Source organism: Pantherophis guttatus, chromosome 2 (assembly GCF_059756535.1).
Source record: "Pantherophis guttatus breed Tessera chromosome 2, ASM5975653v1, whole genome shotgun sequence".
Lineage (NCBI taxonomy): Eukaryota > Metazoa > Chordata > Lepidosauria > Squamata > Colubridae > Pantherophis > Pantherophis guttatus.
In genome coordinates this window covers 163,060,334-163,084,422 of record NC_142064.1, presented here as the reverse complement: position 1 = coordinate 163,084,422, position 24,089 = coordinate 163,060,334, and the positions used below count along the sequence as shown (strand labels likewise).

The 24,089-nt window shown below is 37.7% G+C and overlaps 1 protein-coding gene across 4 annotated transcripts in view; it reads right to left on the bottom strand.

The window, feature by feature from the left end:
• The window catches only part of UNK (unk zinc finger), a 67,136-nt gene continuing 43,047 nt past the window's right edge, over positions 1-24,089 (bottom strand). Inside the window, exons 7-17 of one of the 4 annotated variants that reach the window (XM_034408628.3) lie at positions 22,712-22,796; positions 21,020-21,162; positions 20,221-20,268; positions 19,466-19,666; positions 17,478-17,546; positions 16,530-16,704; positions 14,332-14,433; positions 11,882-12,070; positions 7,309-7,490; positions 5,695-5,952; positions 1-4,086 (exon numbers count right to left, since the gene is read on the bottom strand). In XM_034408628.3, coding sequence (XP_034264519.1) covers positions 3,931-4,086; positions 5,695-5,952; positions 7,309-7,490; positions 11,882-12,070; positions 14,332-14,433; positions 16,530-16,704; positions 17,478-17,546; positions 19,466-19,666; positions 20,221-20,268; positions 21,020-21,162; positions 22,712-22,796 — 1,608 coding nt within the window. In that variant the 3' untranslated portion in view covers positions 1-3,930. The remainder of the gene's footprint in view (positions 4,087-5,694; positions 5,953-7,308; positions 7,491-11,881; positions 12,071-14,331; positions 14,434-16,529; positions 16,705-17,477; positions 17,547-19,465; positions 19,667-20,220; positions 20,269-21,019; positions 21,163-22,711; positions 22,797-24,089) is intronic. The other 3 variants (XM_034408629.3, XM_034408630.3, XM_087887192.1) reach the window with 3 other exon arrangements.

Sequence of the window (24,089 nt, the reverse complement as noted above, 5' to 3'; positions counted from 1 at the left end):
CCCGATTCAAAGATTTTATTTCCTATTATTTTTAAATTAGTTACCAAAATAGTTTAGTACATTTCCAGCAGAGTATTATTCCCCATAATTTAAATGTATTGTATCTGTATGTATTTTTTTAAAAAAATGTTCACATATTTTAAACAAACAAGCTTTCTTTAAGACTGAAGCATGTTTCCTGACCACGGAGACCAGGGATGCCTCATGGCACAGACATTCAAAGGCTATAACCAAAAACAACACAGCTACAAAGAGTCAGCCAGCAGTGTCTCTCCATACATAAAAAAGCCAATTAAGTGTTTTTTTTTAAAAAAAAATGAAGAAAACAACAGATACTAGTACAACATACACATTGAAAAAAGCAGTTTTATCAAACATAAAAGTTAATTTTAAAAAAAACCTAACCAGAGCTGCACTTTGAGATTATCTGGGAATGCATATTTAACCCTCCAAATATAGAAGGGCGGAATTATGGAAGCAAATCTAATGATGTATTTGAATTACATATGGAAAAACTATCTTGATGGTGAATGGCTGGATCCCTCTTATGAAGACAAGAGTTTCCAGTGCTTTTTTCAGCTTAGGGAAAAGTGGGTCAACTACTGCAAACAAAGCAAAGGGAGTGAGATTAAATTCTAAATGTTACACTTTTACACATTAAACAACTCCCAGTGCAAAATGGGATTAGAGTCCTTCTAGACTGGACTGTTGCTTTTCATCGTCCGGAAGCTGTTGCGCTTGTCTGAATAAGAACAAACTGCAGTGAGAGCTCTATCACTCAGGGACAGTAGGACAACACATTCACTGGATACAAATTTTAAAACAGAAATATTCCAAACCATAAATTTCAATGAAAGTCTGTTGGATTTAGGGCCCAATATCATTTTTTTAGAACTTAACACACATAATCGAACTATCAACATAATCAGTGAGTTGACACTCCTTTGTAAAACACTCTGGGGAGAGTGCACATGGATTCTCAAAGGAAGTGATTCTGATGCTGCAATCTGAAGCATATCGACTAGGAAGCAAATTCCAGCGAGTTCAGTTGGGCTAAATTCTTTGTAAACATGCTTAGAATTACTCCACATGTTGTTGTTGTTGTAACTGATTTTTAATACAATCTGCTTAGAGCCTGGACATTTAACTCATGCTGGCCCACAAAAGCATGAAAAATAAATGGCTACTCCTGCAAACCCAGCTGATTGTTGCCTGGGACTCAAGTTACCCAAGACAGTTAGTTACTGTCCATCTGTTTTAAACAACAAGCCAAACTTATGTATTCCTCTGGACCGGATGCACTGCATCCAGAAAGTGGATAATAAGAGTGGACATTTCAGTCCAAGACAAAAGATTGCCTGTATTGTCTGATTTATGTATTTGTCTAGTAAGTCCACGACAAGGAACATGCTTAGAGATTCAGACATTTTAGTCACTGGGGGATGATATACATTATCTTCATTGGAGTTGTCTGCTGGCAGAAAGGGAATTTGTACTTACCAAGGGAGTTAATGGTGATGCTAAACTAAGGGTTAAGTTTGGAGATACTTTGTGAAAAAAAGCAGAGCAGTAGGAAGGAAAACATTTCTTATTGGCGGTATAAATGCCAAAATAGAAATGCAGGAGAGTAAAGACCCATCTCCTCTCCTCTCTAGAATCATTCTTTGGATTCTCCAAACACAGGGTGTATCCTGTGCAGGCTCAAAAAATATTCCCATCCCCAAGAGAATGGTCACAAGAAGGTGACTAGTGAAACATGGGATTAATGTAATTGATCCCCAAAGAACACCTAATGTAGATGCTCAAGGAAAGCTTAAAAATTTCAAGGAAATGAGAAAATTTCCTAGTAATAAGGAAAAAGGAATGTATTTTGGAACTGAAGCAGTGTGGTTTCTGAGCATAACTTTCCCTTCTCTTTCTCTTACATGTGGTGAAATGTGGCCCTTGTGGTATTCATGATAAATCTATCACAAGAATTTAAAGTGGATTAAGAGCTTTAATTCCTAAACAGCTAACTAATTGCAAAGGAGGATATTGTGACATCTTACATTCTTCATCAATTTTCATCCTGCACTGTTGCAGTCACTACTTCTAGCTATTTATGTTCAGGGTGAAACATTTTGAGAACTTGCATCCTATGACCAAACACATACAATGGCTTCTAAATGTTTGCAAAACTGTCTTTTTTTCTGTGGTTTTTTACCATAAACTCTGTATTTTTGCAGAAATTACTAGTTTAGGGAATCCAAGTTTCGTTCAGTTTGCAACTCTTAACAAAAGTCATCAGCTATGCTATGTAAACCTTATCAGATGTTTTCTAGTATTAAATGTGGATAAAGATAGGAAAAGAAACTTTGTTGCCTTATTGCAGGCAGATAAAAATATAGCAAGTAACTATCTTCTCTATGACATTCTGCCCATGTTTGTGTTGGTGACAACTTACTCTAAGTTAACAATATGAAGTGCTGCACAGTTCAGGAAAGATGATTTTGTGCCGCATCTTCCCCATTTCTGAATGCACAAAGGACCATCCTTCTCTGAACTATAGAACAGAGTTTGCTTTCAACTACAACACTTGTAACAGCACCATTCATAGATAAGAATGATAAAGGAAATATGTTGATTTGTTTCTTCCTACTGGCAAGAAATACCAAGTATTCAATACTAAACAACTTAAATAACTGAGCTAAGCACAGCCCACTATGTATTGCAATCTGTAATCAGGTTTTTTAAAAACCAGAATGCTCAATTTCTGCAGGGAGGCAAAAGCTAGAAAATTTAATGGATTGTGTTTGGTGAGTTATAAACTTATCTTAGACAGACCGAAAAGACCCAAGGTGGCTCCATTATCAAAGCCTGATTCTGAAGCTCTTCTCCACTTCCATGATAATGCAGATTACAAATTTGAACTTTTCTCTTTACAAGGTCCCACTCAAAAGTGCCACTGAAGTTTCTCAAAGTCTTACTGCAGAGTAATGCTGATGAAAAATGTATGTTAACGTTGGCCTCATCTCTACAGTGTGTTTTGTGTTTTTATTCCTTGGACAGAATTAAAGAAGTATACAAAATGACTTTCAAAAAAGGAACTTCTGGTTTTCCAAGAGACAAGTCAAGAAACTTTCACAATACTGGAGACCACAAGAATGCTGAATAATTGAGGCTCATAAGCAGGGACTACTGACCGGCACGGGTAAGATTATTATGGCTGCAAAAAGCCTGTGAAAGAAGTGTTTCAGAAAGCACACAGCATGAAGAAAGAATCGCTCTTCCAATTGTTAAAGCAAATTAATCTTTTGTAAGATTTATCCAGCAGCTTTGAAAGCCATTCTTGGAGTGAGCATTGCAAAAGATACAGCTGCCTTAGCAATTCAAAGAAAGATGTCTTGCTTTTTTGTGCATTGCAAAAGAGTTGCTTCAAAGACTTTTGCACACCTGTAACGGTTGTGATACAAATAAAAATACTAAATACTATAGTATGAAAGAAGGAAATGAATCGAAAATTTATTTCTATCTTTTCTCTTCCCCCAAAGCCCTAGCTTGGAAATCACTTGCAAACTCTCTTCATCCTCCCTCTAAATATCTCTCCAGAAAAGGCTAAAAAAAAGATTATTTCCTAAATAAAAAAGGGAGGGAGGAGAAACAGATTTTGCAAATGGCCCTTTGATCTATATTAAAAAACTGCTCTAAAAGTCCCTAATGTGTTAGAATTAATTGGGACTGCATGGGTGGGGAGCAGGGATCCTTTAAATGGGAGATGCAAAGTATTAAAAAAGTGCTCTGCAACTAATATTTTGTTTTTATGTGTGTGTGTGTGTGTGCATACGTACATATATACACACACATTCACACACAGATATATATAGACATATATATATATCTGAAAAAGTTTAAAAATTCTATGTGATATGCTAAACAAATGTCCTAGTACAGTCACGACTGGAGAGCATGTGGCCTGTTGGGATGGCAGATGGGACATTCACCCTCCTCGGCACATGTTTCACACAGCACAGTGTGTTGGCACGGTAGTACCACCCGGTTCTCTTCCTGGCACTTGAGGCATTTCACCGACTGCATCTGAAACACTGCCTGAAAAGAGAAGAAATGGGATGGGAGAAAGGAGAAGCAAAGGGGGATTGTTAGTAAAACAGAATGTTCTACGTTCAAAAAGCAACTATTGAAGGAGCCAGAGAGAGTCCAAGGGGCTGGGGAAGGAGCACTCAAAAGAGAAGGACATTTCATTTGTCCAGTTTTCTATGTAGCAATCCAGTCTTGTGTTCCTCTAACTGGGGTAGGTAACCTTCTTCTTCTTCTCTATCCTCTTTCCGGAACTTATTTTGCAGCTCAGCAGAGCTGTCAAATAAATGGACTCCCTTGATATATTAACGCCTTGATCCAGGAAACTATTACAAGAAAAATGGCCTGGTCTGCAACCATAAAGAATATGAGGGGTGGGCAATCCATTGCCTGCATCCAACTCTGGTACTCCCTCAGAACCCGTGAAATATGGTAACAATTGCTGGGTTTGGATGATGCAGTTTTTGCTTGATTTGGGGAGCTTTCTGCTGCCTAAGTGAAAATGGGAGTATAAACACCCTTCCCCCCCACAAGGTTAAAAGTCACCAGGGAAAGCCACCAGCAACTTTGGAGACTGAATTACGACTCCATGATGTAGAATAGGTTACTAACTACTGCCAAGCATAAAAGCAGACTGGCAGATTCTTTTTATTCAACCTCCTCAACTCCAAACAAAGTAAACTAAAGGCTGAGGGGAAGCCCATGCAAAGAAAATGTGTATTGTAGACTATTTACAGTTTGGGGTGAAAGAGGTCCATAATTTTTCCCATGATTTTTCTACAGTATTTGCACTAATATAATAGAAGAAATGGAGACAGAGAATTTTTTTTGTAAAGATAATATTTTTTTAAAACTATTGACCAATTTCCCTTTTCCTTGCCTTTAGTCTCTTAAAATAATGGCAGAGAAACCAAATAATGCATTGAGATTTTAATCATTGCAGGTAGTCCTTGACGTATGACCATAATTGAACCTGGAATTAGTTTTAAGTTGTTGCAGTTTTAAGTCGAGGAGTCATGGGATTCTTCTTTTTACAAAGGTTGTTAAGTGAACACTGTGGTTGTTAAGCAAACACAGTCATTATTAAATGAACATGATGATTGTTAAGTGAATCCATTTTCTCCAATAGAGAGTTTTTGCTGGCACCAAGAAATCGGAAACCAACCAAAAATGGTGCAAATCATGGTGATGTGACTGTGGAATGCTGGAAATGGCATCAAGGTGAGCCAGTTGCCAAGTGCCCGAAATACGATGATGTTGTAACTCCAAAAATATGTTATAAGTAGTTTACAGGAGGTCCATCATAACTTTGAACAGTAGTTAAATAACCAGTCATAAATTGAGGACTACCTGTACTTGAGCCTGTTTTCAAGATAAAAGGCCAGCCTCACTTTGATCTGAAGAGCAACTTCCTTGTATTTAGTCATGCCTGAAGAACCCCCCCTCCCCCAATTCCCTCTTCTGCTGAGAAGAGCTGCATCCTGATAGAAAAATCTTCTGCGATTCCTTCCAGAAAAATAGGGCCCAACATTTAAACTTCATTGTTCATTTAACTTATTAAAAAATCCCATCATGAGTTAAATGCAACTTAAAGCTTCCATACTTCCACTTCAAACTCACCTTATCAACTCTTTCTAAATTGGCACGCAACTGTTTTTGGAGATTATAGAGTGTGGACAAGGAGAGATTCTCTAAATCAGAGAATGAGCGCAGGAACTGGGGGTCCTGGCCAGTATGGATCCGCTCGATTTCTTCCTGGAGTTTCTTGACTTGCAGTTCCAAGGTCTCTCTCTGCTCCCGGGCTAACTCACATTCTAGGGTTGCTGTACTTGCACGATCATTAGCTTCCTCTGCTTCTTTTTTCCATGCATCACAGGCCTGTGTATCCAAAGTAAAGTAATATTAGTAGCTTTTCTTAATTGTTTCATATGACGAAAAACAGCTGTTTTTAGCCATTTGCAATTTTTTCAATTGTCACTTTTTTCAGGGCCATCTTAACTCTGAACCATCATTAGACAAATGGTTGTAAGTTGAGGACTACCTGGTATGTCTAGATATCTATATCTCACTTAAAGAAATGGACAGATTCCTGTGATACTAAATTGTAGCCACCTTATAATACCTTCCGGATATAATCTAACAACAGGATTGGAAGAACCACAACACCATATGACTTTGGGGATGCAACTCTACTAGGCTGCAACTATGGTTGACAATTCCAAGAGAACTAAAAGTGCTGCACTCTTTGCATCCGGTTCCCAAAAAAGTTATCTACCAAAATTGACAAAGCAGCTTTAGTTACATCACCTATCTAAAAGCCAAATTAGTTCAAATAATCAATATTAGTCGATGTTTCTACAGGAGTTGCAACCTGATACCTTCTTATTCTCCTAAATCACGGGTGTCAAACTCACAGCGTCACGTTGCCGTCACGTGATGTTTTGCGACTTTTTTCCCCTTTGAGGAGCTGGGATGGGCACGTGACGCATCCAGCCCACGGGTCACCAGTTTGACACCCCTGCCTTAGGTCAAGAATAGTATTGTAAGTGGCTGCACTACTGCTGCATCAGTGAGATGGGCAGCATAAAAAATTAACAAATAAAAATAAATAGTATATTGGAGACTGTGAAGGAAAGGAGAATATCATTTTAGAGGTGAAGCACAAGTTAAGCTGCATGAACCTTTAAGTAGATGAGTCCAAATTCAAATTAGAAAAGCTAATACTCTTGAACAGGTATCCCCAACCCCTGGGCTGCAGTCCACCACTGGGCCTTGAGCCATTCAGAACTGGGCCGCAGAAGTGGCAGGTAAGTGTGCGCAGTGCACACATCCCCACTTGTGCGAGCAGCAGGCAAGCATGTGCATGCATGTTCCATTTGCACGAGCAGCAAGCGTGTGTGCCTGATGCTCGCACAGAACCATCCTTTCTCTCCCACTTGCCGGTCTGCAAAGCCAGAAAAGTTGGGGAACTCTGTCATAGAGGAACTCAAGAAAGCTTGGGCTGAGCATCACAACTTGAAACCTACTGCTCTGCATACCTAAGATATCAGTTTTTTTCTTTGTCCATTAGTAAAAAGATCTGTGGGGAGTTTATATTACAAATCAATTATGCCAGCTGAGCTTCTGTCTACTCTCTTAGATCTCAAATTACTCATTACTCTAGGGCTACCAATAATGGTTTAGGAAACCAACCAACCACACACACACACACACACACCCTGCCAACCACACTACCTGTTTGGCTTGTTTCCAAGAATCTTCCCACTGTTTTATCGTGCTGTTAGCTTCGTCTAATTCTTGCCGCAACCTGGCCAGTTCAGCAGCACCTGGACCTGACAGAAATGCAGGTGAAGTACTGGGTGAAAAACTTCCTGAAGCAAAATGCTCCCATATGCTGCTGTTCATTCCATTTAAACCTGTTTCACGTGGAGACAAGAAAAGCATGTTATTTCACATTTCTTTTTCTTGTCCCAAACTATTTTTTTGAAAACTAGAATAAAATGCTGCTATTTTTTTACGGGCAATACTGCATCTGAAAACCGTTTGGGAGGGATATGTATATACGTGCACTATCAGTCTGCCACTTCAGCTTTAGCAAAAAGAGTGGCAGCTGACCATCTTGTGCCAACGATGCCCAGAAACAGTTTCGTAGTACACTTAATCCACAAATGCAGTGTAGATAGATACAGGATGAATTTACCTAGTGCAGATTCACACAGAGCACATGAGGAACGAATATACCATAAACTCTCGGTAAAGGCTTAGGCTTCAGGGAACAGCAATCAGCGCACAGATGCTTAAGAACAAAATGAAACAGTCACCCATTATTTCATACTTTGTTAATATCTTTAGGACACATTTGATGCCATATTAAGTTAGATATCTTTTAGAATTCTGGCATGATCGAACCCTGCCCTGCTGTCTTTTGCCTGGCCACTCCTGATTGGCTACTCTTGCTAGTGGGAACAGTTAAAGAAACCCACTGAGATCCAGCCATTAAGTGACAATTGAAAATTCTGACTTGTTTAGCTCTAAAAAAGCCAGAATCATAATATACAGCAAACTATGGTTGATAACTCTGACTTATTAGGAAAGAAATAAAGAAATCTCAGTTCACACATTAAGGAAATGAGATGGAGGAATCGGAGTTTGTTTAGCTGTTCCTATGGGCAGAAGCCAAGTTAAAGTAGCATACAGCTAATTCATGATGCTGCCAGAAGTCTAAAAACCTGGATCTGAATATATGTTGGCACTTATTCAATTTTTCTCTACCCATTTAATTTTGAAAATACACATAACACTCTCTTCTTAGTATTACATCCGTTATATCACAGTATCTTCCTTTTCATTTCAAATACACAATTGTTAACAGACCAAAGTTCCATCTGGACATTTCGTGGAAAAATTATAGTAAGAGTATATTAAACTACAGTAATTTTATTTCTCTTTTGTTGTTAATTTGCATCAATCAATTTACAATAATGTAGAGAGTGCCCTCAACTAGATCCTCAAATGTTAATTTGAGAAATCTTTTCATCACAACAGACCAATGTATCTTTAGATAAGGCACTGGAATAAGGCACAGAATCTGATATTAAGGGGGGGGGGAATATACCACCCACTATATTTTATACTATTTAAAGTGTGACTGTAAAAATCCAGTATCACACAGGGATACTTCTAAGAGAAAAAGGACTGGCTAATTTGCTCTGCTGAGAGAATATTTGGATGGTAAAATTGGTTCATTCTTGAAAACGATACAAAGTAGGCTTCAGGATCTACTCCATTTAAGTCACAGCATACAACCATTCCATATCTGGTGGAGATAAACGAATTTTCTTCCACTTTCTGCCAGAGATCATGCGGAAAAAACGGAATGAAGTGTTTAGTTTTAGAATATAAGTGTGATCCACCATGAACAAAGAGAAGAAAGAAGAACAAAGGAGACTCTGTCCTCTAATAAGGATGGATCTATTTCTTACTAAACATTTGCTCAGATAAGGAAAGATGCTGTAAATCAAATGAGTTTTTGTAGGTATCTTTCTGCTCTAGGCATCGTATGAAAATGTTTTCCCCCCACACAGAATATATAGTTTACTTTCAATTTAAGTTTGCTGTTCAGCAGCAGTGCTTAAACTACACTATAAAAAGCATGGCTATAATCTTGAAATAAATTGGCCACAACAGAATTGCCAAATCGAAGGCACACAGTACTGCAGAAGAACTCAAAGCATAAAGAAATATGCTTATAGCAAAATTTATTTTTTAAAATTCTACATATTTTAGGTCATTCATCATGTTGATTTGCTATCATGTTACTGCTGACACTGTTTTTTTGTAAGCATGAAAGCTGTTTATGTTTTGGCAGGAACAAAAATTCTAGAGCTAAATTACTCGTTGAAGATAATATTTCCTTCTGTCCATTAGCCTTATGCAGCCCCTTGTGTGAGATGCCTTTTACAGTGCAAGCCTTACATGTCAGCTTAGAAATCAGTTCCACTCTAATTAAATTAGGAGCTACCTCGAGGTCAGAGTGTACACAACTGCAATAAGAATAACTCAAATGCTCATTGTTGGAGATCCCTGTATGTATGTGATAACGGATGATGCAAACCGAGCACAGATATGTGCACTCCTTTCAGAGAAAAGAGTTTTTCTGAACTGGATATAATCACCTTATAGCAAAATCAATGCTGTTGTATTACTGTATAAGGAATCCTGGGAAATGAATGTTTGAGTATTGATTTCAGTGCAATATATTTGTTTAGGACCTTCAATCATATCCTATATTTTCTGTCCTTTCTTAAACCATGGGGTGCATCAGTCTGTTCTGCAATCATCTCTTATAATCTGCCTGATCTGCCATCCCTACTTACTAAAGTGTGTAAATTGCACAGTGCTGAAAATCAAAAGTGTTGTAATATATGGAACATGAGTTCGTTCAAAGTAAATGATCACAGATGTGACAAGACATGTATGACTGAACATGTGAAAACATATGACTTGATTTTAAGATCTCTTCACCTCACCTTTGAAACAACATTCCCGCCTTATTCTTCTATCAATCAATCATTCTTCTATCAATTCTTAATTTTTAGTCAATTCTTAATCTTTTAATTCATATATCTTACCTATTGTGGAATAAAAATCAGTTATGCTATACAAACGTAGAGGACATTAGGTAAATATTGGTTTGCGAATGTAAAACATTAGCCTAATTTAGTAAACTGAAACCAATAAACTCTCCACAACTCCTTTGTTGTTTTCAATGAAAGTGTTTCACAGCATGACTACATTGGAGTCTGATTGGTTACATATAATTAAAAAGATATAGTTTCCATCAAATCAAACTCAATTCTTGGTGATTATATGGAAATGTCTGCGTTGTCTCCTTGGTAACAAAAATAACTGGTTTGTTATTGTTTTCTTCTGGGATGTTTCTTCAATTTCTCAGACTAACGTACATAGTATATATAATATAATAGAAGCAGCACACTGCTCAAATTTGTAAAGTGCGCTACAGTTATTAGTACTTCCTTCATTAAACACAAAACGTGTCCCAAGGCCTCATTTTAATGCCAGAGTTTAATGTTAGAACATCTGATCCAATAATGAATGCTTCTATGCCTACTGATGTAAGATTAACACAAAAATGAGGAAGATGCTGCTTTAAAATTGACATATAAAGAGAAATATTTTGTTCAGGTGCTGTCAGAATATTTGTTTATAAGAATCATATTTGTAAGTAAAAGCAATGTAGGCACAGTATGACAAGTTTATTTTAAGTGAATTAAAAGCTGATAACTAATGACATTTCATATTCATACAGTTTTTTATAAATTATTAATAGACATATCCGTATCCAGTTTCACCCTGTTTGGGACTCCTTAAATGTATGCTGCCACTGATTTCCCTATGGAATTCAAACCCTCAGTCAAGAATTGAAGAATGGAATTTAGGGGAATTGAACTGCTGTTCACATAGTTACTATTGAATGGGTCTACTTGCATATTTGAGATTTAATTTGTTTCAATCTGAAATCACCTATCCAATACTAAATCAGATGTGAGTTCAAGGCTCAGCCTTTCCTCTGAAATCCATGCACAATTAGTAATTATCCTTTGTTGTTAGTCTCCGATGGTACAGATCATACTTGACTTTCTACCACATTGGGACCAGAATTTCTGTTGCTAAGCAAGGTGGTTGTTAAGTGAGTCTTGCCTGATTTTATGACCTTTTTGGCACGAGTGTTAAGTGAAACATAGCGTTTGTTATGTGAATCATGCCATTGTTAAGTGAACCCAGCTTCCCCCCACTGACTTTGCTTAAGGGAAGCCAACTGGGAAGATTGCAAATGGCAATCATGTGACCCTGGGACAATGCAGTCATCAGAGAACATGCCAGCTGCCAAGTGCCCAAATTTTGATCATGTGACAGTGGGGGATGCTGCAATGGTTTTAAGTATGAGGGCTGCTTGTAAGTCATTTTTTTCCGGTGCTGTTGTAACTTTGAACGTATGTTGAACAAATTGTTGTAAGTGAAGGACTACCTGTACTAAATTTATTTGATTCATTCTTTGTCTGCAACATAGTCCTGTTCAAAAAAGTTAAATCCTCATCACTGACCTTAGATCTAATGAATCTTTTCTGATTATACAGAAACTGGGCAATACATTATGTTAGATGGCAACAAAAATGTGAACATTCAAATGAAAGTTAATTTAAAAAAAAAAAAAGGAAAATACTTACATGGCATAGACAGTGAACATGTTAACAGATATATTCTCATGCTTACATTGGGCATTTACCTAATGATCCATGAGAAGCTGATGTCCCCAGGAAAGTATTTTCTGATTGGCTTAAGTGTCCCTGGGACTGATGGAGGAAATGCGATGATAAGCTGACCGGTGGAGAAGGAGAAGCAGAGTGAAAGGAGGCAGAACTTCCAAGGGACCCAGGGATATTTACAGGAGCAGAACTTTGCAGCAAACTCCCACCTGGACAAAGAACACACAGAAAGTATGGGAATGTAGAAGCCATGAACTATGAGTGGAAGCACAGCACAGGAATTTGAACAGCAGGTGTTTGCTTCACTCTCTGCACCAGTAAAAGGATGGGTGAATCCAGGATATTCCTCTAATCTCTATCTTTCTACACCTTCAGAGCTGGTATTATAGGAATTGTCCCTACGGCCAAGGAAAGTTAAAAAGTAAACTATTGAATGTTAGTTGCAAAACACTAGGAGTCAGGGTTAGGGTTAGAGTTAAGAATCAGAAGTTCTCCAGTAAACAAAGGACAGCTTACAATCTAAGAGATATTTAGAAAGTTAATTTTCAATTCTTATAGCTCCATAATGACACTATTTATATACATGTTTAAATTAAATTAATTTTCTACTATCCCCATTTTTTGTTAGTTCAAGAGACTACATTTTTATGACAACTGTAGTATCTAGTAATGATTATCATGATTATATATCATAATTAGAATATAATTATGATTTATGCTTTTTTCAGAACGGGAAAATATGTGTTCATCAAATCATATAGATTAAGAAGTACATTTTTCAAGAACAATCATTTGAATTAAATGGCATCTCCACTTTTTATAGATCATGCCAAAGATATTCTTGCAAGCTGAACCTCCCATTCCATCGTAAGGATAAAAGTTTGTTAAGATACAGCAAATGGGGCAGACTTCTGTATTCAGGTACTGGGCCAAAGGGAAAAAAATGGAGCTTAACTTCTACACACAGAAACACACTCATAAGATGTTCTACCAGAAGAGATCGGTAAACTGATAGCACAGCAATTATTTATGTTTCATCTACAGGAAAGGGAGTAAGGTAAATCACCTTCCCATTTGGCTAGAGGAGCCAAAGTTGCATGGCACAGTCAAAAAGAAATCAAACTCACTAGCCCATGAAAGTTGTTAGTGTTGGAAGAAGAATTTTTTTCCTCAGTTTTGATAATGCTTGGCACATAGCACTGCCTGTGAAAGCTTCAAAATTAAAAGGACTCCTACGTGGCGCAGAACTTCCCATCCTCCTTTTTTACCCTAAAAGTTTCAACTGTAGATCAACCAACCTGTTCTTCTGCTATGGTATACTGAGATGGCTTGCAAGGCAACCAAGTTTTCCAATAATCTGAAAAACCAATTTCTCACTCCTATCTATCTATCTATCTATCTATCTATCTATCTATCTATCTATCTATCATCTATCTATCATCTATCTATGATCAAAGAGGATGCTGCTTATGGGAACAAAACCTAACTCTAAAGGAAAAACAACACTGGGCCATATTCTCCATATTTATTTCCAAACTGATCTTAGCCCAAACCAATATGGGCACAGCATCACTGCCAAATGGTTTTATGTTGAATACTATCTCCTCAAAGTAGAACCAATTTTGGAGAAAGCAGACCTGAACATATATTGGGCACGTGGTAGGCTAATTCTAATTTGCACAACTACTCAAATCTGAAGAAACAACACTAAAGGACAGGATATGCTGAAATAAAACTATGTGTTGATGAAAGACAGTTGCAAACTCTTTTGCAATAAAAAAAAAAAAATCTGATACCAAGGTGGTTTAAGCTAATGGATGTGCCTTAAAAAAAAGTGTAGTGGCAGCAGTGAGCCAGGAGGCACTTACCAATTTGCACACAGTTTCAGTTCACAAAGAAATGTTTTGTCAATTACTAATGGGATCTGTACACTTCGAATATAGCAAGGTTGCATAGACTATATTCACTTGAAAACCAGACATGGGGCAAAAAAAAAAAAAAAAAGACACTGGTTTGAAATGACCACATACAAGGGATGAGATACACAAGCGGTAGTTTGTCAATGTGTGGCGACATGCCTTGCCATGACCCTGTGACAGCAGAACAGTGATACCAATCCAATTTGTTTCCTACTATTTAAACCGATTTTTCCCCCGCCTCCCTTCCATGGTAATCTTGTGTCAGAATTTTGTGAACATGTTTAGTGTGCCACTGTTAAGATATTGTAAAGCAAAATAAGCCATGCCTATTTCGTAAACGTCATTGGGACATCAGAAACCAGTGAAAGATATTTCCGATTTGCCAACCAATGAGGGTCCTTTGGCTCTAAGGTCCCACATTGGCCGTCAACCAATATGTCATGTAAGGGCTGGTCCTGAGAGCTTGCTAGGCTGCTTCAGCCAGCCAGCCGGCCGATGGGGCAAACCCTGCTTGGCAGAAGATCAAAGAAAGCTCTGTTGCTTTCATGTACCTATCATGATGCCACTCGTGTGGGGCACCGAGCTGCTGTCAAATGTCTTCTCCAGGGCAGCCACTCCGAATTCGTTCAGGTCCAGGTCATCCAAGGCAGACTCTGCCAGACAGAGGCACCAATTATATATTACAAAAAGGACCAACAACTTCAAGGGAAAGGGAAGTCCAAAGAGTTCACAAAGAGATGTCACTGCTCTGGACTGGAGAATCTACAATGCAAGGCTGTCATTAGTCGTTTAAATGATTCAGCTTTCAATATTGTTTTTCTGTTGCCTGATCTGAATCCTAAGTCTCTTCAGTATCAGGCTGATCCCATAGATTGACACCGGAAATAACAGCAATGCAAAACAGATCTCCCTGCACACCTGCTGTACAGCTTGACCTTGGGTAGAAGTACATCCAGGGTTGGCTTTAATAACAGGTGCCCGTCCCAGTTCACCTGGCAACCTAGGTGTCCATGATGCATAGTGATTGGAATTCGCTAATCCTATATTTAGGAATTCCACTGTGGAGAGCAACTTGGATTGCAATTAATGATAGAGGAGATGGCAATAGGAATGAGGTGCAAGTATGGTAGTGGAAAGAAGGGAAGTGTGTATGGCAGTAATATACGTGGTTGTGTGTAGGTGGCGGGGAAGGGGAAATGAATTAGCATATCCTATGAAACAGGCTATAGCCAGCAGTGGCCCAATAATGAGCCAGCCATGTAGCACGGACACTGCCAGTTGGGGATGAGATGGAGCAAACCTGCACAGGATCATCCCTGGGGGTATTCCTAGCCAATGTATTTAATGTCTTGTCAAATGTTGTCTTATAAAGCATAGCATGGGTTGTGCTATATTTGTGACATTCTTGTTGTTTCAGAAAGATAAAAACTATAATATAAATAATAAACAATTTTAGATACTGAAAATGGATGTTTCCCCACTCTCACCCTTCTACATAGTTTATAATCAGTTTTCAAATTCTGCCTGGAAGTTACTTCTTGAGCATTTAGAAAGCACATAAAATGATTTCAGATTTCCTCAGAAATTTCCTATTAGAAAGTATAAGGAAGTCCCTGTCTAGAATTAAGAAATATATCCCCCACCAGATCCTTCGTAAGTGTTTTAATTTAGTGGCAAGAGTTGTCTCTTTTATTTGTATCACTCCAGGCCTGTAATAGAACATCAACAGTTAATAAAAATGATAATAGGTTACCTGGAGAATAAGAGACATGTATCAACCAATGCTAAATATCAATAATAATAATAATAATAGTAAATTGCAAAAGGCAGCTTTACTTGGAACAGAATATATCCTGCGATGATACCTTTAATATCATTAAACAATATTTGTCTCTCCCAGGTTCTTGGGAAGGACTGAGTGGACAAAAATGCCAAATCCAGTTTAAAAATCTGGCTGACTGTGCAATCAGCCATAAAAATAACAATAATACATTAAAAAGAGAAATGGTAATCCTTGTACAATCTGCACTCTTACTCTTCTTGGAAAGTCTTAGAAATTTAAATATGATAACATACGAACCCTTAAACAGAAATGTAAATAACATCTTTTTAAAATTCTGCACTTGAAATGTTTTGTTATTGCTGTCATAAATGGAAAAGTTTCATCTTTTTAATATTTATAAAAACAGCTGCTCAGTAACAGATTATACATGTCATAGGAGTGAATTTTTAGTGGATTGGCCCACACAATGGCACACTGAGCCAATTTGGTGACTTATGAGTTTAGGAAATATAGGATATGATGAAGAACATCAAACAAGATCTACACACACATATACACAGAGATTTAGGAGCAATCATGATCTTCCACTGACCATCCTGTCACATGGTCTTGCTCTAGCAAAAACAGCAGAGCTGTGTCACAATCCAATAAGTTTATTGTTGTATAAAAAACTTATTCCACAATAAATTTATTAGCCTTTAAAAAGATAAAGGACTGCTTGTGGTTTTTGCCATATTTTGTTTACAGAATTCAGCTATGGGAGCTGTTATGTAAGATTGTTCTATAATTTAATTTATGAAATATAAAAGAGTTCATATTAAATGCAAGTCATCAGCCAAGTCACAAAGCAATAAAGCATAGTTTCTACTGTAAGTCCTCTAAATAAAACCACCAAAGGCTTCCCACCCATAATGGATATTCTTCTTCTGGATTCCCTGCACCATCAATGTGCATAGGCAGTATTACCTATCACGGACTCCACAGTGTCACTAGTTGGGTAGAAAGGAAGGGCATTGGCATTCATGCCTGGTACACTGCTGGTGCCTGCTGGGCTTGGTGGTGTTGCTGCCAAACTAGAAGTAATGCTAGAGGAGATGCTAGATGTCAGTGGGCTGCCAACTGGAAGAATCCCTAATATATCCTGAAAGAGGAAAATACATTCATGTATTGGTGTGTTGAAAATACACTCATGTATTCCTATGATGCAACAGAATATTCAGAGAGAAGTAATGATATACTTGTCATAAAATAAGTATTTCTTCCTAACATTTATATCTTACACCCTTTAATTCTAAGGTACACCCAGGGCAGCTGATTGGTTCTTAGCATTTAATACAACACAATACAACACAACACAATAAAAGAAGACTGTTTGGGACTCTTTTAGAACAGAATAACAGAGTTGGAAGGGACCTTGGAGGTCTTCTAGTCCAACCTCCTGCTCAAGCAGGAAACCATATAACATTTCAAATGGTTGTCCAATCTTTCATTTAAAAGCCTCCGGTGTCGGACCACTCACAACTTTTAGAAGCAAGTTGTTTCCACTGATTGTTAACAGTTCATGTATATTGTCAACTGCATCACATCATCAAGTTATATAATTCATGATGACTGTATAATCTTGCCATTAAAAATTCAAAAGAGGCCTAAAGAAGACTTGTGAACTGCAGTGAACCTTCCTCCAATTATCTAGTCCAAGCAGTATTCAAAAATTCTGAGTTGGTGATTTTCTATTCACACCAACTTCATTTTTAAAAAAAATCTGAAAGAAACCAGACTGATTCTCAAATACTTAGGGAAGTGTCAATACCCTTTCAACTCCAATTAGCTTTTCACATATACCACCAACTGAAATCTACACATGAAATTATATGGGCCTCTAGAAACTATGCAGCATCCCCTGGAATAACATACCTGCTTGGGTTGTAACAGAGGTTGTTCTTGGGTTCTATGTTCCATGGAATGGGATTTGATTTTTGCCTGCTGCAGTAATTAGAAGGGGAAAAAAAGACATTACATGCTACTCAAATTGTCAACTTCTTCAGATGCTATACAGCACTTCCTCTCTTATTTTGTTACTTTCTGTAACATAAATTTCTACAAAGGAAAGGGCCAGAGGGCTTCCTGAAACTAGCAAATGAAAGATATTGTATCAACATTTTCTCTTTTCTTTAACACCTACTTTTTAAAAACTAGAAGAGATGGGATAAAATGATAGCGAAATACAAGGGGATAACAAATTGAAGACAATGTTGTTTGTATAGATTTAAAAAGTTCTGTAAAGGGGACGAAAAATCTGGGAATGTTATACCTAAAGATACAAATTACTTTAGAAACAGTATGGTTTACTTCATAATACAGGATAATACTACTGTATTATCAATGAAATGGGCTTGAGTTATGGCTATAATTGTTGAAGGGAAAGAAAGAATTCTTTTTTTTTCTTCTGCAACTTCAGATGGTCCTTAAATGAGACAGTCAGTAAGAAGAACTATTCTGAATAAATTCTCATTTGCTTATCTAAAAGATGAATTTATATTTGCATAACTTTTACTTTGGTCTATTTTATGAATCACTTCTGAAGCTTCCAAGTCTAACTGATGTGTAAACAGAGTAAATGTCAAGTTTCCAAAAGATGCCCTAATTAATTCATGAGCCATGATCCAAACTTCAAAGGAAATATATTCATTTATTAGGAGCAACATTCCGGCAATACTCGGATGCAGTTAGGACTGATCCTACATAGATTTACATTCCCCTATGACCCTGTCTCTCCCCTCCTCTCTGGCCATGTCATAAATCACATTCTCCAATTAACCACTTTGGCTGGCTGTGAAACCTAACACCCTCCTTCTGATTGCGGTCAGAAAGAATGTATGGAATTCACTTCAGTTCTCCCTCCCTCCTGCTCATGGCAACTTGAAAGCTTTGCAAGTTGACAGTAAATATGTTTATTCTGAATATCCTTTCCCAGACTTCCAATTCTTTTTGTTTTTGTTTTAAATACAAAACCTTTCCAGCAATGTCATTATCTCTTCTTCAAAAGCCTCTTCATACTTGCTTGTGTTTATGTATGTTCTCATGACCTGCACCTCTTAGATTCCCACAATACTATATAGCAGGGGTCCCCAACCCCAGGTCCATGGACTGGCACCGGTCCACGACATGCCAGAAACCGGTCCGCGCAAACAAGCAAAGCCCCATCCACAGGATGCAGGTAGCACACGAAACCAAACCCACTCCAGCCTACAGAAAAACCTCTCTCCACGGAACTGGTCCCTGATGCCCAAAAGGTTGGGGGCCGCTGCTATACAGAGATCCATGACAGGAAGTTTGCAACAATTATGTATGCATTACTTGACCACATGTCAGCCCTAAAATCAATTTACATAAGTTAGTACTCTTACAGTAACCACCATTGCAGAGACAGGGAGGTATTTTCCACATCATTTTTTTCCTTTTTTTCTGAATGACTGGGTCTACTTCAAAGAAATGTATGCCTTTCAATTCATTCATCATACATTACATACATTTTCTAACAATGATGCTACTAGGCTCATGTGACATGTAAGGGCTTTCTGCTTATGGAATACAAGAGGTATTCCAAGGAAGTAAAACGCATACTGCAAGGCATCTCTTCATTTTGCAGTGCATCCAACTTGCAATAGAACAAAAACTAATATTAATGTAGCTTTATAAAATTAGGATGGACAGACAGACCCTAAGGGATTTATCTGCAGATATTAAGGCACCCACAGGTACTATTAAGGTGCACAGGTACATCTAGCATGAAGTAGCAACAATTGGTTCCATAGCTAATATATCATATCATTAATGATAACAATATATCATACATACATACATATGTATATCCAATATCTTTTCTAATATTTTATATCTACCTGGCATTTGAAATTCTTTAGATACTCTGCTCCAACCAGGTCTTCCCGTTCAAATCCAGGTGCCTTCTTATAGCTACTTCCAGTAGTTACTGAATCTGTGGGGAAACCAATGCTTTCCAAACTATGGGGTTTTCCAATTGCACCAGGAGGGGATCCACATAAATTAGATGGGCTTCCAAGACTGCTATTTCTACAGAGGATCTAACAGAAGCAGGAAGAAAAGAAGATGATAATTTGTGTATTAGATTATAACACTCTCTACCTCTGCATCACAGCTGATAGTAAAATTCTAAAAGCTAAGTTGTTAAATTCAATCAGGTTACTGAGATATACAAAGTCATAATTTAATAAAAGTCCTAACAATTACATTTTGCCTCAGATCTTAGAAGTATATTGAGCATTTTTTTTCATCAAAGCCATATTTTTAAAGATGACAATATCTTTACTGCAACTTTGATTGTCTCTATAGTTCATATGCTTTTACAGCTTTCTGCGACTCTCAGAGATCCAGATACTGCATGAACTGCCGCAATCTCAATAGATCATATAAATTTCTAATGCAAAATCAAGTAGATTTCTTGCTGTAAATTGATGCTTTCATATTTAAAATGGTTTGGAATTCTCACAGCAAAAGAAGTAAAACCATGAAATATGTCCCACTTCTGCTTTAGGAAACAGGCAATTTGGAGATGCTTATCACAATAATGTGTTCCCCAGGTCAAAATAATGCCTCTTCCCCTAGAGAAAATACTTACTGTAGCAGAAGTAGGGCTAGTTGGTAGAGTTCCTGGTTTATTCCATACCTAGAGTGCAAAGATAAATGAAACACATCATATGTGACATGGGCTACAGATTTCTAGGAGACACACAGGTTTACTCACTTGGGCATATTTTTAATTAAAATAAATTTTATTCTTTCTGTCAGCAATATTACATATATAGTATATGTCACAGTATGATAAAAATTTGGACTGGGATATGTGTAAGATCTCATGCAGTATTATAATCTACTCTTCAAAATCCTCCAAAGTGAAAACTTATGCTAGGTAGTAGCAATTCCACTTCTAAAAATTGGTTGGATCCATTCAATTGAAAAGTGGCAAGATTCTGTTGAAGAATAACTAGAACTAACTAACATAATTTGTGCAATTTAAATGCTACAAAGATGCTGAGCTTGCTCTGAACCTGTAATCCTAAAGTTTTATCTAGGACAGGTGAATCCAATCTGTGGGCCACGAGCCATGTGCAGCCTTAGACAGCTAATAATGTGGACCCACAAGATCATAAACTTTTAACATTATGTGCTATTTATATACATTCACTATATTAAACATTTTAGCTGCATCCCAAGAATAATTCCTCTTCACTCAATGTGGTCCAGGCAAACCAAAAGGTTGGACACCCAAGATATAGGAGGAATTGCCATTATTCATAAACACAAAACACTTTTTGGGATCAAAAAGTGTTAACAATGTTCTTCCAGAAAGAGCTTATATTTAGAGAGAACTGCAGTATCACATGCTCAGTGAGGAATTTTGTAACAATTTTACATACATTGCTAAGGTCTGGGGCTTGTGGACTAGAAGGGCTGACAGGAACAGAATCGCCTGCTGCTGAGGGCATGTACATTACAGGGCCAGCTTGCGTTGGGCTAGAGACAGCTGACGTTGGCTGTAAATCTTCACTAAGTGGAGGTTCTATAGGAAACAGAACAAAACAAACCACGTGATAAATACAGTTACAAAAATGGGTTCACTACAACTCCATAAGAGCAGAGGGTAAACAGGCTATTATGCCCAGCACAGGTTCTAAAGGGCTAATCTTCCATCTGCAGCAATCTACAAACCACTATACAAAAACAAAAAGGTATCACAAGACTAAGGGAGAGAATGTAATGTCTTCCTTTTTTTCTATACCAATAATCTTAAAAGAATAGCAGTTACATATTCATAGTAGCTGTTTCCACTAGGCTTTATGCTGCCCTAATTTATTACACTTATGTTTGTTTATTTATTCAATGTATATTCCACCTTTCTCCCTAAAGGGCCTTCAAGACAACTAACAATAAAATATAAGCATTTTAAATAATTGTTAACTGAATCAGACTGGAACAGTCTGGCTGAAATTCCTTTTATATCGCCTGAAAAGACCTAATGGTAACTTTAATGTAAAAGCAGGTTCATATTGAAATAAAAATGTAATCAACCCCCAAACTATGTATGTTTTCAAAAATTAAAAATGCTTTTATTTATGATTGAAAAATAACTGATCTTTCAATGTGGACATAATATGATCACAGAATTGTTTACTGGTTAGTAGGCTGCTTATTTATTTTTGAGCTTAAAAATAGCTGAACCCTCAAAACACAAGCCCTATCCGTGAGTTCTTTCATCAGACCTTGGCTTTGCATATATTACCCCACTGCTTGTTTGAAAAGGCCAACAACTTTTATCCTACTCTCAATGCAAAAGATTGACAGGAAGAGGCCTAATCTGAAAAATCATGGATCCACAATATTGAAATTCTAGAATTTGCGGTGTACAAAAAGTAATGCACATTTAGGAGTGAAAAAACTATAATGACAACTAGGGGTTCAGGGAGTGATCTCTTGAAGGTTTGTGCTTCTATTCCAACTTTTTCTGTCTCAAGTGATTATCCTTGTTAAAAAGGGAAAATAGACAATATAATCAGATGACTGAAAATATCTGGATGCTCTAGGCATTTCTACAAGCAATTGTAGATATTTTCATTGTTGGGAAGCAATCAATGTCAAAAGCTTTAAAATTGTTTGCATTTTTTTTCCTTCACCATGCCCTTGTTTCATAATTGAAGGAAGAGCATGACAAACAATGCAGTAAAAAACTTGTTCCTTTTTGTTCCCCAGAATTAAATCATATCAATAGCAAATTATAACTTCAAAATAAGTAGTACACAGTATCATTCACAGTATCCTTAAATAGCCACTGGGTGTCACTTCTGCTTTGAGAACAAAGCGCAGAGCTATCAACCATCTGATGACTGAAGACCGCTTTCTAAAAAAATATATATGCAGTTTGAAATAAAATTCATTATATATTATTTTTAGGTGCCCTCCCCCATATGACTAATTACGGGGGAGGGAGGAAGTTTGGTTGCTTAGAATTGTACTTGCCTTGTTTAATACAGCAAGCAATGTTGTACTCTAAACAACACTCAGGACAACACTCAGTAGACAGATTATTGCTACATCAAGAGAAGACCACCTACGTTCTACATGTGCGAAGGCACAGAAGGGTCCCCTGGGACAGCTGCCAGACTGCTGCATATCATTACATTTTGTTGATTTGTAGATCTGGGAAAAATAAAAACAAAAAGAAAGTTGGGACAAGATGAAGCTGCTCAAACTCAGCTGCTTATAATGGATTTAAAAAGAGAGGAATGTATTAAGAAATACAATAGATAAATTGATGTTTCGTTTGCGCTTTATATGTAGACTGCATAAATCTGTGGAGACTGAGGCTATGCTGGGTCTTTGAGCAGCATGCTGGAATAGGCAGCATCCCAAAACACAAAGAACAAAATAGGCAGATCTACAACAAATATAATTTTAGTTTCATATAATTTAATTAATCAGCTAGATATAGATAATATATGACTCCAATAATTTTTCCTGCCTGTGATTCCAAAAAAGAGAGCCAGTAGTGGTGTAATGGTCTAAGCTAAGGCACCAGGCTAGAAACTGAATGACTGAGAGTTCTAGTCCTCCCTTAGGCATGAAACTAATTGAGTGGCACATGGAGCCATATCTGTGGGCACGTGAGCATTGCCCTAGTTCAGGTCCAGTGCGCATGTGTGCGCCAGCCAGCTGATTTTCGGGCCTTCCGGGCCCACCAGAAGTCGGGAAATGGGCTGTTTCCTGCCTCCAGAGGGCCTCGGGAGGTGGGGGAAGAAGGCCGTTTTCGCCCTCCCCAGGCTCCTAGAAAGCCTCTGGAGCCTGAGAAGGGCAAAAAATGGGCCTACTTGGCCCACTGTGCCATCACGTGCCAAAAGCGGGGAGGCGTCGTGCGCACATGCGCAGGGCACATTGAATTATGGGTGTGGGCACGCACACGCATTCCCCTCCCCGCGCTTCCCCCACTTTTGGCACGTGATGGCAAAAAGGTTAGCCATCACTGATCTAGGCTGTCTCCAGGAATCAAAGACTAACTTGAAGGCAAAAAAAAAAAAAAAATCATTCTAAAAATAAAATTTGGAGGACTCCGGTTGATCGAGGGCTGCATACAGTATAATCCTGAGCCTCAACCTATGCTTGGACTTAATATCTATAGAATTGTACCTCTTTAAAGAACTATTTCCAGTGATGTACACATATACATAATATATGGGCAGAATTATAGCATAATCTATGCTTATTTACACAGAACCTCTATGCATATAGAACTGTAGTGTCAATTATCTTTGCAATTTCCTCAAAGATTGTCCCATCAAATGGAACTATCCAGGAACCCTATTTCAGTTTAGGAAATGCTTTTTCAGCAACAGAAGTAATTCAGAAGAAAACTTTTCAATTACATGGAAATCAATCCAGACGCACTGCCCCAGCAATTGCTAGCCACACCTTCTTGGCACTTCCGCACATGGCTTT